The sequence below is a fragment of the Hyperoodon ampullatus genome, assembly GCF_949752795.1.
Source record: "Hyperoodon ampullatus genome assembly, chromosome: 7".
Lineage (NCBI taxonomy): Eukaryota > Metazoa > Chordata > Mammalia > Artiodactyla > Ziphiidae > Hyperoodon > Hyperoodon ampullatus.
The window spans coordinates 69,127,438-69,146,715 of record NC_136920.1 but is presented as its reverse complement, the minus strand read 5'-3'; the positions used below and the strand labels follow the sequence as shown (position 1 = coordinate 69,146,715).

The following is a 19,278-nucleotide window of genomic DNA, read 5'->3' as shown; positions in this document are numbered from 1 at the left end:
TATAAAAAGTCAAGAAGAAAATGATAAAGTAATAGAATAAAGAGCCTGAAAAACGTATGTAAATTTACCATAATACAGCAGTAAGGATAGATATTGCCAAGAATTAAATGGAATGAACAACAAAAAACTCTGAAAGTTTATTGCTGGTTCCTGAAGAGATGGTGAATTAGCACACACTCCTCATTCCTTTAAATTCAACCCTGGGAAACTTCAGAAACAGAGGGAAGCAGAGATCCATGGAACTAACAGAGACATTGAAATAAAGGGGAACTCAAAGGCTGTCCTGACGGGGGGCGGGGATGGGGTAGAAGCAGCCAGAGGTGGGAGGTGACCTGACCCGAGAGTAAGAGAATGGATGGAGGAGGAGCGAGGAGTCCTCTTCTTTCCTCTGACCCACTGGTGGGGGGATGGATTTGGGAGGACTGTTGGAGTTCTCCTATTTCACCCCTCCTGACATTGCCAACAGAGGGCCATTACTTGTCCTGCAATCCAGATGTCTGCAGCACCATGCAGCCCTATTCCTGTCCCCAGTCATAGTACTCTCAGGGCAGCAGAAACCTCTTCTAAAGGGTAGAGGAGATGAAGGCAACTCGGGCACCCTTGGGTGTACATTTCTCTAGCCCTTCCCTCTCCAGATTCACAGAGCTGGGAATTAGAACCTAAAGAGATCCTCTCCTCCTATTCCTGCTTTGTGTTGAGCGTCCGGATGAATCCTTGATTGGAGAAGATACCCAGTGGAATGGAAGAGTTGATAGCAGTGATGTGATTGATGCTTGAGCTTTCTTCCCTGGTCTCATTCTTTTTCTTTCCCTTAAACACATCTGAAGGGATACCACCTAGGATTTGGCCCTTTCATCACATACTAACAGGCCTAATGGTTAAATCATCAGAGAAACGTAAGGCCATCTGCCACAATAACTAGATATCAAAGGGTACAACTAGTAAAAGTGAAAGCAAACTAAACACGAAGCAGATTAACTGCAACAGATGGCCCAAAAATTTAACGTAAGCATAATACATACCCTCAAAGACATAGGGGGTATATTGTAGTAGAAAGCAGGAACAAGAAGTAAAGAAAAAGAACCAAATGTAAATTGGGTGTTAAACAAATATTTATAACAAATATTTATTGGTATCCCTGCCAAAGATGCACGACCTGAATCTAATCACGAGAAAACATCAGGACAACTCCAAACTAAGAGCGTCTACAACTGCTTCGAGCTCTCAAAAAATGTCACTGTCATGAAATTAAAAGAAGGACTAAGGAACTGCTCCAGATTAAAGGAGGCTAAAGAGACATGACAGGTAAATGCAGTGCGTGATCCTGGATTGGATCCAGAACCAGACTGTATTTTTCATTTGCTAAGAGCAGTGCTGTCCACTATGGGAACCACTGGCCGCTTGCAGCTAATGAATAATTGAAATGAGGCTAGTCTGAATTGAGATGTGTTCTAATTATAAAATACACACTGGGTTTTAGAATGAAAAGAAGAATGTAAAATATCTCGATTATAAATTTTATATTAATTACATGTAGGAATGATAATATTTTGGCTATATTGGCTTAAATACAATTTATTATTAAGATTAATTTCACTTGCTTCTTTCTACTTTTTTAACGTAGGCACTAGAACATTTAAATTACATTTCTGGTTCATTTTTATGGCTTGCATTATACTGATATTGTATAGTACTGCCATAAAGAACACTACAATTAGTGTACTTTGAACAAGGTATGTAGATTAGATAATAGTATTTTATCAATGTTAATGATGAATGTATTGTAATTTTGTAAGAGAATGTCCTTATTCTTAGGAAATATATACTGAAGTATTTAGAGGTAATGGAGCAGGCATGATTCTACTTATTCTCAGAAGTTTAGAAAAACATAAAATGTATATATATTTATGGAGAGATAATGATAAAGCAAATGTAAACTGCTGGCAATTACAGAGTCTGGGTGAAAGACAATAAGGGGTTCTGTGAACTGTCTTTCCAACTTTTACATCAATTTGAAATTATTTCAAAACAAAAGGTTACAAAAACCACCCCACACAACGGTTAACATAAGCAGCACAGCCGTGGGGATAAAAAGCAGGGTGGTGAGCACTGAAGAAGGGAGTGATGTGGCGAAGAAAAGTGAGGAACTCGCTCCCAGAAGGTGGCAGAAAGTATGAAGAGAGAGAACATTTAAAGTAAAACCTAGATGATATGGAGATGAGTAGAAGTGACATCTTGGTCACTGGAGGCTCAGAAAGAGAGAAAAAAGGAAAGAAAATATTTGGAGGAAAAGAAATCCCCTAGAATTAAAGGAAGAGGCAAGACGTCATATTTAAAGGACTCATAGGGTAGAAAAGTATTTTTCAAAAAGAAAAAATCCACACTTGGTCACATTAATGGTGAAAATTAAGAAATTAAGAATTAATTAAGACCATCAAAGATATAATTTAAAAAACTGAAATGCAGAAAGAGTAGATCACCTGGATAAAAAACAAAAATCAGATTGACATTGGACTTCTTAGCAGCTGAATATAAGAATCCAATGTATGAAAGAAAAGGTTTTTGAACCTAGGTCTCATATTCTGCCACATGCTGTTTAAATGTGACAGCATGATAAAAATATTCTCAGGCACGTCAGGCCTTAGGGGGTTTGCCTTTCCAAAGACCTGATATGGAAATACTCTTGTAAGAAGTACTCAATATGAAAAATACTAAAAAGCCATGGGTGATCAAAACTTCAGTGACGCTTATGGTTGTGTAAAAAAGCAAAGACTAAAGAAAGGAAAAAGAAAATATCCATATGATATCACTTATATGTAGAATCTAAAATATGACACAAATGAACCTATCTATGAAACAGAATCGTGGACATAGAGAACAGAGTGGTGGTTGCCAAGGGGGAGGGGGTTGGGGGAGGGGTGGAGTGGGAGGCTGGGGTTAGCAGATGTAAGCTTTTATATATAGAATGGATAAACAACAAGGTCCTACTGTATAGAACAGAGAACTTTATTCAATATCCTATGATAAACCATAACGGAAAAGAATATAAAAGAAGAATGTATATACATGTAACTGAATCACTTTGTTGTACAGCAGTAATTAACACAACATAGTAAATCAACTTACTACAATAAGAAAAGAAAATGTCCATAACAAATCAGAAGGAAAGTTCTAGCAAGTAATCAATATGAAGTGTATATTTGGGTACAGGGATCATAGAGACCAAAGGAATGAGAGCATGCTATTGTTTTTGTTTTTTGTTCAGGGAAGATATAAATATTAAAATGCTTATGAAATCAATAGAGGTAAATAAACACAAGCATGTGTCTTAAATTAAAGGCAACCACCATAAGAACAAAAAAAATGAGTCAAATAACTTTTAAGCCAGCAGGATAAAACTTAACTCAGGCAATGGAAAGAAAAGAAGTAGTTTCAAAAAATATAAAATAAGATGGCAGAAAAAATTTTTAACATGACTGTAATCACAATAAATGTGGGATAGATGCAATGAAACAAAACAAAGCCAGAGGGACCTGGCATGGACCAATGATGCTCGTGTGCCATAAATTAAGGAACATATCCTTTGGCACCTGGCGTGGAAGAAGATAAAAGGCTTTCTAAAGTAATCATATATGAGGTTATTAAAAACAAAACAAAACAAAACTCTGTACATACAGAAAAGCAGAAATTACACCCACTCTTATCAAAACAAAATAAACTTTCAGTGAAGAAGTGATCCAGAAAGAAACTGAACTAGCACATGGAGATGACAAGAGGGCTTCTCTGTGTCCACCTAGACTCTGGGCTGAACAAAAGATCTCCCCTGAGAATTTATAACCACGAGCTTGGAGTTTGATACTATTCCATCGTTGTGTACCTTTGTGCTGCCCTAAAGAGGTCTGATCCTTTGTTACCCGTTTTTCTGAATGCTTTTAGGGTTGTCCCTCTCCCCATTATTCTAAACTTTCATGATGTTGTGTTGAGCACTTTTTCATTCATTGTGCCGAGCATGTGGTTCTGTTCCCGTGTTCTGAACAAGCTCAGTCCTTCTACACTACCCTCTGTGCAGGTACTTAGGATTCATCTTCTCTTGTTCTACTAGGCAGCTGCCACTTGTCCATCTGTCTTTCATCTTCCCACATTCTGATGATATCTCTTGTATGATGTGGCTTTCTTTCCTCTTTTCTTGTCTTTGTGGATACATATATATTCCCCTAGTGTTATTTTCATGGAATTTGAGGAAAGATCAGTGATTAATGTGTGTATTCAATCTGCATGTTTAATGGGAAGACCAGATTGTTGATTTGTCCTTCTCCTATCTCAACTCATACAATAGTGAGTTGTTGCCATGAGACTTCCCAGAGAGATGGAGAGAAGGGAGGAGAAAAGGGAGAAGAAACTATTTAATCTGTTCTCTTTGCTCCTTCTTTCATTGAAACGGGGTGTTATGACACATGTGCTTGGTACCAAATTCTATTTCCTGGCAACATACTCTGTGACTCAGCCTGGTGGCAGCACAGCTGGGAAACTCTGATGGGCACCATTACTCAGCTTGGAAAGAGATTTCCCAGTGCTGATGGGAAGAAGTAGAATTATTGTTTGTTGAATGTTTAATTGTTTCTGAAGTTAGATCAAGAGAAGGGGGCTGTGGTCCACATGTGGCTCATCACTGTTCTAGGAACTGGACTAAGGAAACCCACAAATGGTCTTATTCTTAAATGGGAAGAAACTCTGCAAGCTAAATATTACAAAGCTAACAATTCTTCCCAAAGTAATTTGAGAATTTAATGCAATCCCACTTAAAATTCTGGCAGGATCCTTTACAGAACTTGATAAAAATGATTTCACAATCATTTATAAAATAGAAAGACAATATCGAGAAATATTTTAAGAAAAAAGAGTATCTCCATCTCCAAGCCAGAAAGCTGGCTTGTCAGCTTTGATGCTTCTCTCTCTCTCTCTCACTCCTCCACATCTAATCCATGACAGAATCTCCCTCTAAAAGGCATCTCAAAACTATCCATTCTCTCCATCACCACATCCACTGCCTTAGTTGGAGCTACCATCATCACTGCAATATCTTCCTAACCCATCTTCCCTTACACTACCTGCCCCTTCCAATGTGGTCCCACTCAGCAGCCATATAAGGTCCTCTCTTTCTCCTGCCCCAACCTCTTCAGTGTTCTTTCCTTGTTCATCTCCCTCCACTTTCTTCCTTGCTCATTTCATAACTGCTTCTCATCATTCATTCATTCATCAACACTATTTATTGAAAGGCTTTCAATGTGCCAGACAATGAGCTAGGGCCTGGGGAGGTAAATGAGCAAAATCAAGCTTGATTCCTGCCAACACCTTAGTGGCTTTAAAGACAAAGGACAATAAACATGAAAAAAGATTCAAGTGTGTTAGTAATTAAACCAATGCCAATTTAAAATAATAAGATTAATTTTTTTATAACCTTGAATTGGCCAAACCCAAATGAAAAAAAATTATATTGGATGCTAAAGAGGCTGGGAGAAAGAGATGTACTTATTCATTATTTTTACCATGGTGAATCGATACAAATGTTTTGGAGAAGCATCTGGCAAAATGTCTCAAGAGCCAAAAAAAAAGTCCATATCCTTTGATCCAGCAGTCTTATTCTTGGGAAATTATTTAAAGGAAATAATTCAAAGGAAGGTGGAAGAATGGAGGAAGACTTGAAGAAGGAAGTTTTTTATTTCAGTGCTTTCTGTGTTAGCAAGAGACCTAACATCACCTAAACGTTCAATAAAAGAACAGTTAGATAAGTGGTTTAGAGAAAGCTGATGTAATAAATTATGACTATGGAAACAAAATCAAATGCAAAAAGTAGGACATGATGTGTTCAAATGTGATGTACAAACTCTGTACACAGTTGAATATATGAAGAAATGAAAGCAGTTGCCAAGTATTAGAATGGTAGTCTTTCATGTGATTGAATTTAAGAATTAATAATTTTTAAAAATTAAGTTACCCAGTGGAAAAGATGGCTGAATTCATGGTAAAACTAACTTTGATTCTGTAGAGTATTCTGGTGGCCCTGTTTATATTCCAGGCAATGTACTGCCAAATGAAAAAAATAATTGGCTCCTGGAAAAAAATGTCCCTTTCATCAATGTGTATTTGTCAAATGGTGTTAAAATCGATGCTATATCAAAAATGGAGGGAGTTATGCAGTTGACATTGTCATGGGAGATTACAGAGTTTCTGTGGGATAGAAGCATTTGTCAAAAACCCAGACGCTGTGTTCAGAGTAAGAGAGCAAAGAGACTCAGCATCTGTTAGGCAATTCCTAATCTCCTGGTGAAGACTGGGCATATCTCCGGCCCCTGGGACATCCCTATGTGATAACACTGCCTGATCACCATGTTCCTGTAAAGAACAAAAGCTCCTGGAGCACAACAGACTCGCAGTACCAAGGACAGACCCCAGGGGGCATGCCCTTCTCCTAACACTGCAGGGTTCCGGAGCTCAGCTCAGGTTCAGCGAATCCAGACCTCTGATTTCTTAAGTTATGCTCTCCGCAGCCCAGGTCTTCGTAGAGTGCGGCCAAGCTATTCAGAATTTGGTAGCAGCTGAGACCATGGTGGTATAGCAGGGCCTTATTAAAAGATGCTTTGTGAATGAGAGATTTAATTTTACTGCAGAGGAGAGAAGACTGCCTTGTGACAGCCCCCAGAGGAAGGCAAAAGGGAAACAGAAGATCTGAGCTTTGATTTTGGTTCTGAATTCTCTCTGGCTATGTGACCTGAGTCCTTAATTTGTTTTGTTTTGTTTTGGTGCTTGGGTTTTTTTTTTTTTTTTTTACTTATAAAATTAGGAGGTAAAACTTGCATGATCCAGCCTTCAAATTGATTTCTAGATACTACTCACTTAGGAGTGTTTGAAAAAGATTTCACTTAGCAAATAAATGAATTAATGATTGAATGAATAATAATAATAAAAAAAGATTTCCGTATTTCCAGATGGCCAGCAGTGATTTATGGCATTACAATCAGAGGGAATGCCAGAGGTCATTTATACCATCTTCCTGCCTTCCTTACCTCAGGCCTAGTTCCTCCAAGAGAGAGAGTTATCATGGATACAGAGAGTACTTTGTTTTCCAAGAGAGGGAACCCCAGAAACAGCATTTGGAATAGACCAGTTTGTATAATGATTGAGAAGAGCCATCTGCAGATGTGGCCCACCACAAGAGACGGCTGAAAGCACAGGGTGTACAGTCCAATGTGAATTCTCAAGAGCAAGTTCCCAAAGATGACTGAAGGACAGACCCCTTAGGCTGCTACCTTATCCTACTGCAGAGGTTCTCAAGTGTGGTTACAGACCCTTGGGACCACCTCCCTTGCCCCACCCCACCACCGGCCCTTTCAGAGGGACCTATGAGGTGAAAACTATTTTCATAATAATACTAAGACAAAATTTGCCTTTTGTAATGTGTCGACATTAACACTGATGGGGCAAAAGCAATCATGAGTAAAACTGCTGGCACTCAGTGCGGGTCAAGGCAATGGCCTTGCACTGTATTAGTCATTAATGTACTCCTCACTGCCAGGGACTTGCTGCCAACAAAATCCCCAAAAGTCAGTTTCACTTAAGAATGGCCTTGATGAAACAATAAACATTATTAATGTTATTAACTCTCTACCTTTGAGTACACATTTTTATTATTCTGCATGACTCATCGGGAAACACACATAAAGCCCTTCTGCTATATACTGAGTACTGGGACTGTCTTGAAGAAAAGCACTTGTGCAATTGCTTGAGGTGCAAGCTGGACAATTTCACTGTCATAAAACATCATTTTTACTTGAAAGAACAAATGACAGATTATGGTTATTCAGCCTTAAGAATATGGCATAGGGGCTTCCCTGGTGGCACAGTGGTTGGGAGTCCGCCTGCCGATGCAGGGGACGCGGGTTCGTGCCCTGGTCCGGGAGGATCCCACATGCTGCGGAGCGGCTGGGCCCATGGGCCATGGCCGCTGGGCCTGCGCGTCCAGAGCCTGTGCTCCACAATGGGAGAGGCCACAACAGTGAGAGGCCCGCGTACCGCAAAAAAAAAAAGAATTTGGCATACTTTTTCTTAAAAAATGAAATAAGCCTGTCACTTCAAGAAAAACACCTGATGGTATTTGCTGTCAATGATAAAATTTGAGCTTTCAAGCAAAACTTGGGGTCTTGGGAAACTTGTATCCACCACCATGAATTTGATAGCTTTTCAATACTTAAACACTTTACTGATGAGATTGGAAGTGATCTTAACGAATATGATTTTTGATGCTGCATAATGAAATGTCTCAATATCTGGATTATCTGCATAACTCAGTAAACCAGTATTTTCCAAATGACCAATAGATGATGTTATAAAATCATTCATTTGTGAAAGATGCATTCAAAGTGCAAGTGGAAAGCAACGCATTTTAATGTAACAGAGTATAAGTTCATTGATATGGTTTCACATTCTACATTGTAATTCTCCTTTAAGAAACTACCATTTGCAGAGTTTTGGTGTAGCATCAAAGAAGATTATCTGTAATTATCTGAAAAGGTTATTTAAATGTTCTTCCCGTTTCCAATTACATATCTGTGTGAGACAGAATTTTCTCATACACTTAAACCAAAAAAAAAATATGCCACAACAGGTTAAATGAAGAGGCAAATATGAGGATCCAGGTGCCTTCCATTAAACCAGGCATTAAAGACATTTGCAAAGATGTAAAACAACGATGCCCTTTTTACTAAATTTCTTTCGTTTGGACAATATAGTTATTTTCATAAAATATGTTAACATGTAATAATTTAATCATTGCTAACTCATTATATGTTACTTTTAAAGTTAATTAATAAGTGATATTTTAAAATTTCTGTTTTAATTTTTGAGATGGTGAAATATTGAGAGATACAATCCATATTAACAAAAGTATATTGGAGTTCTCAATAATTTTTAAGCCCATAAAAAGGGCCCTGCTCTGAGATGCTTGCAGAGAAAGTGGAATTTGGGATGAGTAATTAATAAGAGGAGGACGTGTCATGTATCAGCTTGCACTACCGTTGAGAAGTGTCATGACTTAATTTGGCTAAATGGCCAGGGTTGGTTATCAAGACAGAATCATCCCTGGAGGGGTAAAATGAAAGTCGTCTATTACCTAAGATTGGCAGAATTCACTTTTGTGAATATTGAATTCTCACGGTCCTGATTAGACCTTGAAGGGCACCTTTTTGTGCCCTTCCAATTGCCTCCAGTGCCCCTAGTGTCCAAGTCCATCCCTTTCCCTCCAGGGAAAGTCCAGCCCTGTCCCTGCCCGGTACTGACCATCATGACTAATGTGGGCTAAAAATCTGCCTCCCGGGTCATGGTGAATGCCACTCTGAGTCCAACAATCAGTACCCAGTACTTGGGAAGGCCCCAGGCACTTGCAGGCACTAAGAAGAAATGATGAGCATGTTGTGGCTTTTGTCCTGGAGGACTTCTCAGTCTGGTGGAGAAAAAAGGCTCCTGAAGAAATAATTACAGTATGATGTGATAAATGCTCTTCTGAACACAGTGACCAAATTTTTTCCAACCAAAAATTAGGACACACTCGGACATCTGACAATGAAACAATTTTGGGGTACTTGAAACACATGTCTGCTACACGTATTAAGAAACTCCCAACAACTCCGCAGAAATTCTGTGGAGGTTTGTACTTGATTTGGCCCAAAGACCCAGAAACAATGGTCTGTACCCTTAAAAAAAAATTCTGGGAAATAACAGTGTCAGAACAGAAAAGAGCAAGAAACGCCTCAGGATTACAAAAGATGAGTAATGGGCCCCTAACATTTTCTTTCCTCTGGGTTAGTGGATGGGAGGCACTAGAGGAAATTTTTTCCATCATGCTTGTTCCAAGTGGTTTTTTCCTCTCCAGGCAGAGAGTCCAAGTTTGTTCACACAGGTCTCCCACATCAGCTGAAGCAAATCAAGCTGAATCCCAGAGTCAGAAGAATGAACTAGTATGAGGCTTCTAAGATCTCCAGCCTTGATTACATGTGGCTAAAATTAAACAATAAGGTTCTTGATCTGCCAAGAAATGGAGTCCCCTCTGGGTGGGCTGTTTGGGGACCATGGAGGTTATGGTTTAGACTGGGTCTTCTTAAGTCCCAACCACGTACCCTTTGCCCCCCTCCCTTTGGGGCTGACCCAAATCCCTCTTTTTAGTTTCTTTCTCCAGCCTCCCTGTTCTTTCCCAGCTGTGGCAACTCAGTGAACAAGACTAAAACACACAATGAATCAAAACATGCTCAGTGCCACACACGGACATCCTACCACCCACAGTTAGAAAGAATGGGCTACACTGGGTCTCAAAGGCAATCCAAATGAAAGGCAGGACAAGGAGCCTGACAAACCCCTTCTGCATCTTGGATCCACTACCATTAGCCATTCATTCTGAGGGTTCTGCATCCGCAGATTCAACCAACAACGGATCATAAATATTTGAAAAAAAAATTCCATAAAGTCTCAAAAAACAAAACTTGAATTTTCCACACAATAACTACTGACCTAGCATTTACATTGTATTTACAACTATTTACATGGTACTAGGTATTATAAATAATCTAGAGATGACAAAGTATATAGGAGGATCTGCCTATGTTTTATGCAAATACTACACCATTTCATATATAAGGGATTGAGCATCCATGGATTTTTGTAACTGTAGGAGTCCTGGAACCAATCCCCCTTGAATGCCAAGGGACGACTATACTTACATTGGACTAGGGGTAAATCATGATGTCTCTGTGATCTCCAGTGAGCTCATTCACAAAAGGCCACAAAAGGTTATTTTGAGGATGAAATGACAAAATATGTAAAAATGCTTGCCACTCAGTAAGCTCACTATTCATAGTTATAATTGTCATATCATTTGTGTGATTATTTAATTAGTGTCCGTCTCCCCATTAATCTCTGAGTTGCATGAGAACATGGGTTGTGTCTTTTTTATTCACTATTATATCCCTAGCGTTTAGCACAGTGTCTGACACATGTTAGGCATTTGATGAGACAACTGTCTGATAAAAGGGAGTTGGTAGGGTCCTGATTAAGGATTTACTCTAAAACAGCAAGTTTGGAGTTGCCTGACAACTCTCATGGATTCATATTGGCTACCTGGAGCATGGTGTAATGAGGATTCTAAGGTGGTATCTGATATATTACCAATACACGCTATGGTTGAGGATGTTGAGTATTTGTTGACCTTGGCCTGTGCAGTCAAGAGCAGATGGTCCCTTTTGCCAGTTCTTTCCAGCACAAATAGGCTGGTTGTATGGACAGAGCCACTTCAGGAGGACTGAGGTTACCAAATATCTGACCTGAAGATAAGCAGCATGACCTCAGGAATATTTTTTAAAATCACAGATAAGAAAACACTTAGAACAATGCCCTGCAAAGAAGCTGAAAGCATACGACTATCATATCTGCCTGTCTCGATGAATTCGCTTTCTTGGAATGTGTTTCATGAATGCATTGGTAAGAAGGAGAAGCTAGTATATCCCACAACCAGAACTTTGTAATACCCTCTCCCCCAACCCATAAGGAAGCTGTTCTACTCACGAGGGTAATCCTTTGGGTGTGTCTTCTCAGACCAGTTCCCATAAAATGTGAGCCTGTACTTGGCAGTTCCACAGGCACAGCAGTCTAGGATTGGTCTGTCAGTCACCCCGTCAAATGTGGAGTCTGAAAGAGTCAGGAAAGTCACCAAGTTAGGAAGCAGCTGTGAGTCATTTATAGAACAGCACCATCTCGGTCTCGTTCTGTCTTGAAGGCTTGGGAAAAGAAGATGAGGTACAGTTTTCACCGATTAATAACTCAGAACCAGGTCCAGCTATAAAGGATTTTATATACCTCTAAGGGTGATAACTACATATTTTGCAAATTAAAAAAACATCAGAACTTTTGCTCTAATAATGTGAGGAGACCTATGGGACCAATAAGGCAGAATATTTGGGATGGGGGCCCATGTTGATAATTTTCTGGGCCCAAATCTCCTTCCCCACCCCTCCCACAACAGGATTTCTCCACCAAATTTTAAGAGGAAAATGCCTGTGTGTGTTTTCTCTAAGGAATATTCTCTGGGGCCAAATTGCCAGGACCAGAAAAAGCTTTGAAGGAGAGAAATGAGAACAAGCAGAGGGACATAAAGAACTGCTGAAAATTATTTCTAAAAAGATATGCATGTATAGTCACATCACTTCTTATCAAGCTTTCAGAGAGTTTACTGGGAGGGTTGTGGGTTTGGGAATATGTCCATAAATTCAGGTTTACTTCTGAGCATAGAAGCAGCCGGGAAAAACTCAAGATTCCCAATCCGCCCCCACTTTTAACTGCGAATAGCTGATAAGTGGAGAAAGATTACATGAATAAATTCAGTATTTCCGACTGTCAAGCCCACATCCCTAAACTGTGCATTGTTGCTTTTGGTCTGTTCTGCTTCCTGCAAGATGAAACAATGTCTACAGATGCAACTTGCTTCAATTGCTTTTTCTTTGCTTCCTCTGGAAGTATTAACATAAATGTTCTCTCTCTTTTTGCAAGTTGGACATTTATTCTTAACTATTATATAAAGAGCAGCAACAAAGAGTATAAAAATCTTTTTGAGTGTTAGGAAGAGCATTTTACAAGTCTTCCTTATGGAATTCACTGGGTTCATTTGGTTTGAATATGCAAAACCAGTGATGGGTGGAAGAAGCGGATTCTGGGTTCGAGGATGGAGACAAAAGTATGGGATATTGTAATAATAACTATATTGTACAGAGTCTTCATACATGCTGATCTCTTTCCATACATTGTCTCATTTGATCCTGACAAACCTAGGAGGTCAGGACTTCGGTTAACCCCATTTTATAGATCATGAAACTGAGGCAGATTAGGTGATCAGTCCAAGGCCATGGGGTTTAGTAAGTGGTGTAGGCAGAACCGGAGCTCAGGTCTTTTTGAGTCCACAGCCCATGCTCTTAACCTCCACACTATATCACTGCAGCAAAGACCTTCTGCTGGATAGGATTGCATAAACACCAATGAGAGAAATTGGTGTGTGTTTCTCTTTTTGCTTTTTCAAATGAAGAACGGTACATTTAAAAAATTATCTCCCTACATCACTCCAGAATCTCTAAAGAAGAGATCTGAAACCACCCCAAATAGAAATCATTGTCTGGCTACTTTTTGTACACTAGAAAGAGGCCAGAGCATTGTCTGTGTTAGGAGAAATCTTCCCACTGCCTTATGTACACGAAGTCCAGATGTGATTCCTGTGTGAGCCACTTTGATACTTAAGGGACAAGCCCTGTTGACTGTATTTCAGGAAAGGTAGCATATATGAGTAACTCCTGAAGGTTCTTCCTTTTCACATTTCCATTATGATCACCTATGTTGTTACAAAACAACTAAATTAGTTTTGAGAAAGGAATTCAGAGCTAAGAGATACATGCTGGGGTTTCAATTGTAACTACTCGGCGCTGTAAATGAGGCAGCAATAATCTCTCAAAAAACCAAAATAAGGCAAATTGGTAGCTTTACCTTATCAAAAGTGCTCTCAGATATAAGTAGTGAACTTAAAGATGCACCCAGGGGTTCAAGGGAATGCACTTATAATAAACCTTTTGGAATTCCAAAGGAAAATAAGCTTCCATTTAAAAAATAAATTTCTAAGTTTGAAAATAAAAACAGACATAACTGTTTCCTACTGAGGAAAAGCCCACTGAAAATGAATCAGGTTTTCAAAGGGCAGTGATAACAAGTGTTAACTTACCCCTCTTTTCCTAACAGTGCAGGGCTTGCCCAATACAGGTAATTGCAGGCCCTGCAGCATCTCCCAAGCTGTCCCCTCCCCCTCACTTCTACTCTTAATCCATCAGCTTTCTTTTCTACTGTCAACCTTTATTCTTTGCTCCTCTTCCCTTGTCTTCTTTTTCTCATGATCCCTTCTCTGCCCACATTTTCCTCTCATCTCTGCTTTTCCCTTCATCTTTTCCTCTCTTTGTCTCTCTCCCTTAATTGTCTATGACATGGTATTAAAGTGAGTATATGTGTGCATTTGTTTATTGTAGGTCACCTTTGGGAATATTTTATGTTTCTCTGTTTTTAATTGTAAGTAGCTTAATGTTTTATGTTTCTTTTAAAAAATAACGATTGCCATTGCTTTTAATCTGTGCAATTCTTAATTTTCCCCTATGGATAAATAGCTTCAACTGGGGAAAAAAATAATAGACACTAGTTTCTCTCTTTCTTTCCTTGATAGATTTGATTTGACTTAACAAAGAGTGTGAATATCTTAATGAAAGAGCTGGAGATAATCAAGTGGGCATACACATTTAAGAAAAATCCCTTTGCTCTATGCTTATATCTTACAGACTTTCTGTACAGGATCTGCTTTGCTAACTGATGGATTTCCTCATGGGTCTGCTGTCTCCAGGGATCATATATAACAGCACCTAATGATCCTATAGCCCAGGTCCTGCCGGGTCTTTTTTTGTCCACAAAGTTGCTGTTGGAAAGAGGTCTTCTTATACAGGTTCGTGCTTAGTAATTTTGATAGGATCTCTGCTTCAGAAGTGGTAACCAATAGAGATTTGCAAGGTCATTTTATTGACACTGTATCTGCAGAATGTTAGCATATTCATAGCTTAGACAAGGCTTTCACAACATCAGGACTGAGGCTTTGGAAAGTGCAGTTTAGTTGATGGTTGCTGTCAGTACATGGGGCTGACAGTGAAGTGTCTTCTAGGAACCCTCAAATCTGGGAAATAAGGCTGTCCTCTGAGAGTCAAACTAACAAAACCTCACCACAGTGGCCATGATTAGCCAAGCAAGAGGTGAGCTAGAATAGCCACAACTCTAACCCACGGGACCTGGATGTCATCTCATGGAGGCTGGGCAGGGATGGGACTGTCCATTAGGAACCAAGAGACTCAAAAGTTGAGATGTTCTGGGTCTGGGGAAAGGCTAAGTGAATCTGTGGACTATGAAATACAGGAAAGCCTCAACAGCCATGCATGGTGATGCCCACCTGGAAACTGCCCAGGGCGCTGGCCCACAGGTTGCAGCTCTCTGGCACCTTTGGCAGGCATGACCCTAATGCAGGGCAGCCAACTCTCTTCCCTTTAGCTCTTGCCATGCTCTCCAAGCAGTCCTCCACATAGGACCTAGTTTCTTCTCCAGCTCATCTATAGGGAGACCTATGCTTTGATCTACCCAAAGTAACAATCTAAGCTACTGAATTAGGAGGTAGTCACTTTGATAGAAAGGCAGTGGTTAGGGCAATGGCTCCTAGGTCCAAACTCTGACCTCCCCCACTAGCTGTATCATGCTGAGTGAGCTCTTTAAACTTTTCATGTCTCAGGCTTCTCATTTATAAAATAGGTATGATATAATAGTCTTTACCATATAGGATTGTTATGCAGATTACATGATTAAGGCATGTGAAGTGCTTAGAATGGTGCCTGGCATGTAGCAGGCACTAAAAAAAAAAAAATAGGTCTTATTATTATTTTCCCAGAAGACCTTTATCAACTTTTCTTTTTCTTAGTAGCTTACGATTTGCTAGAAATAGAATGATTTCTTCTGAAAATGCAAATTGTTCTAAATGTAAAAAAAGTCTGCACAAATTAATAGAAATGAAAGAGTGAAGATGTATAATTTCAGAACATTTTCCATGTTTATTTAGTTCTCTAATGACTTGTAAACATATTTGGATGTTTCAAACTTTAATTTTTCATGGTAGATTAATAAATAAGCTTTGGGATGTAGATAACAATAGCTAACACATACACATATATAATATATATATGTATGTGTATATATGTATGTATGTGTGTATATGTGTGTGTATATGTATGCATATGTATGCGTGTATATATGTATGTGTACATATCAATATGCATATCAATATATATATTTACTATGTACCAAGGAGGCACGGTACTATTTTACATACATTAAGTTGCATGACGAGGGCTTCCCTGGTGGCGCAGTGGTTGAGAGTCCGCCTGCCGATGCAGGGGACGCGGGTTCGCGCCCCGGTCCAGGAAGATCCCACATGCCGCGGAGCGGCTGGGCCCGTGAGCCATGGCCGCTGAGCCTGTGCGTCCGGAGCCTGTGCTCCGCAACGGGAGAGGCCACAACAGCGAGAGGCCCGCGTACCGCAAAAAAAAAAAAAAAAAGTTACATGACAAAGAAGGGCAGAGGCAGGATCTGAATCCAGGACTCTCCTCCAACCTCCTCAGTCTACTTGGTCCCTATAAGTTTTGTTAGAACACCTTCCAGGAGAAGGAGTTGATGAGCCTGCACATCCAAGGACGAGATCCTTGAATGAGGTGAGATCACAACGTCAATGCCCCCTTGACATCCCCGTTTCCCTAGAGAAAATCCCCCCCTTCCTGCCTGCGTGCCCCAAAAGTTCCTGCTAGTGATTACTCCAGACAACTGTTAACAGACTTTTTAAAGGTACACAATTGTGCATTCCTTAATTAAGTCCTGTGAATTATTCCAAGGAACCTCTTCAGAATAATCACTGTTTCACAAAAATAAGGAGACGATGACACCAATATAAGGTACCTATCTCCTACGCAGGGAATCGAGCTGAGTAATTAGAGTTTAAGGCAGATCCAATTACCCACAGCACACAGCCAGATTAAAAATTGGAGCTACGTGAGGAAGCAAAACCCAGAGGAACTCAGAAAGCCCAACTGCCTTAATTCCTGCAGCTGAATGCTTGGACTGAACGAGCCACCTTCCATTTATCTAGCCCTCTCTCACCCACACGTCCACAAATCCTTACCTTGTTCACAAAGTTTCTTGGTCAGGGAGCCCTCATCTTGAAAATAAATGATGCGTTTCTGTACGATGCTAGCCCTGTGGGGAAAGAGGACACAAGCACATGGTGAGGAGGGCAAGTCTGGGGGATGTCAGATCCCTGCATGTCCACCTACAGCTGTGTGGCTTTGGGTGAGTGCCCCCAACACTCTATGACTCAGTTTCCTCATTGGAAAACTGGCATTAAGAATAATATCTACCTCCAAGGATTGCTATGAGAACTAAATAAGAAAATGTATGTGAAGAGTTCAGCATATACCTAGAAACCACTCAATAAATATTAGTTATTGTGGTGGTGTTGGTGGTGCTCATATTATTATTAAGGTAGGAAGGTGAACTAACAGCATTTTCAATAACTTTTCGCAGTGGTTCATTTACTCTAGTTTCGTATCCAATTATTGAGGCCATTTATAGATCAAACAAATTCAAATCAGGAAAGCATGTCAAATTCTCTTCCTGAAGGGGAAAATAAAACCCTAAAAATATATTTTGATTTGTTCTGAAAATGTCATTCTGTGTCTTTCCTGAAAGACTAGACGAAACTATCTCCTACGTTCTGAACAAAGACAACTTCAGCTGTTATATCTCCCTCTTAAACATGTCAAACATAGGATCTTAGAATTTGGAAAGAATATTTTGAGGTTGAAAAATGACTTGCTTTTGGCCAGCATATATTTTCTCTTTAATCTAGGATTGCACAGACATATACTCCGCAGTTTATTTTCAGCTGGCCTTGAAGAGTCCTGAAACCCAGTGTTCCAGTAATTTGAAAGTCCACAACACAACACTGAGATGGTGCCGGTGGATCTTGAGCCATTTCTATTGATACTCTTCAGCAATGTTACCCAATCAAAAGGTAATTTTCACTTTGATTTTCCCTGTTTAACAGATAAAGGGAGCCCTCGACTTCATCACAGCTGACCACACTGAACCAGGGATAGTCACACAAGCTGCCCTGTGTCACATGATCGCAGACCCAGGAATGGGTCCAAGTGTGCATGGATCTGCATGCAGAGCAGAGAGGTGGCTCTCTCGATGGTCTGGGCCTAGGCCAAAACGACTTTCCAAAGAAATGTCTGTACACTTTCACAAAAAAGTAAAATTAAGGCCAGCCTATTGATGTCTTTTACAGTCTTTCCCCACCCAAGAGAGAAGAGATGTTGAAATAAATGAATGAAATATACTTCCTATTGACACAAGCTACTATGATTATTTATCCATTCTGTTGTCCATCAAGCAGAATGTTTCCTTGGGCCAAGAGAACACTCTGGAGAACACTCGCCCCAAAGCCAAATAACAAAGCCTTCTGTTAGTTGGAGTATCCCATCACCTACCACAGTGCTTCCAGAATGTTCCCCAGTGAAATGGCCACAGGGGCCCCTGTGGAGGGCAAGGAGTAGGCCTAGTGGGAAGTATCCCAGGCCCCACGTTCTTGCTTCAAACAAAGGCTCCAACCTCATTTCAACCCAAAGCTGCCCCCTCTCCCATTTGTCTTCCTGTTGTATTTGCTGGTGTATTTTCAACAAATAATGGCTGGAGGTGTGCTTAGCGACCAGGCATTGGCCAGGGACACTGTCATGAACAAGACAAACGGGGCCACTTCCCATTCTCAAAATTGACAGAATAGTGGGGAGAAAGCATCAGACAACTAAACCCTCAGTTAATGAATGGAGACATCCACAGGGTGTGGGAGAGTGTATCACAGGGGTTCCTGACCAAGCCAGGAAAGGTTCCTCCCAGAAAAGGTGGCTGAGCTTAGATTTGAATGACTAGAAGCTAATTAGGCAAGTGGGATGGAGAAGCAAAGGAGAGGGCATGTTTTGTAAGATCCTTGAGGTGGGGAGGGCTGTAGCTCACTGGAGAACCCACGAGTGCTAAACCAGGGAGGTGTGAGATGAGCTGGGGAGGTGGGCAGGACCACATCGCCCAGAGCCTGCAGGGAGATGGCATTTTACTCCAAGCTTGATGAGAAGTCTTTGGGGAATGTGCCATGAGGAGTGAGATGGTCAGTTCTGCCCTTTTAAAAGAGCCTTTGGGGGCTTCCCTGGTGGCTCAGTGGTTGAGAGTCTGCCTGCCAATGCGGGGGACACAGGTTCGTGCCCCGGTCTGGGAAGATCCCACATGCCGTGGAGCAGCTGGGCCCGTGAGCCATGGCCGCTGAGCCTGCGTGTCCGGAGCCTGTGCTCCGCAACGGGAGAGGCCACAACAGTGAGAGGCCCGTGTACAGCAAAAAAAAAAAAAAAAAAAAGAGCCTTTGGACCACAGAATAAAAACCGATTGGTATGTGGTTGCAGTACATGGAGCTTCCATGCAAATCAAATTTTGTTTCAATAAAAGTCTCTTGATAAAATGGTTTGAAAACACCTGATCTGGGACTTCCCTGGCGGTCCAGTGGTTGGGACTCTGTGCTTCCAC

The 19,278-nt window shown here is 40.5% G+C and overlaps 1 protein-coding gene across 1 annotated transcript in view; it reads right to left on the bottom strand.

The window, feature by feature from the left end:
• SPON1 (spondin 1) overlaps positions 1-19,278 on the bottom strand; it is a gene marked incomplete at both ends in the record, with an annotated part of 272,489 nt that overhangs the window by 140,739 nt on the left and 112,472 nt on the right. The window contains 2 exons of the mRNA XM_079709166.1: positions 11,608-11,730; positions 16,829-16,902. Coding sequence (XP_079565292.1) covers positions 11,608-11,730; positions 16,829-16,902 — 197 coding nt within the window. The remainder of the gene's footprint in view (positions 1-11,607; positions 11,731-16,828; positions 16,903-19,278) is intronic.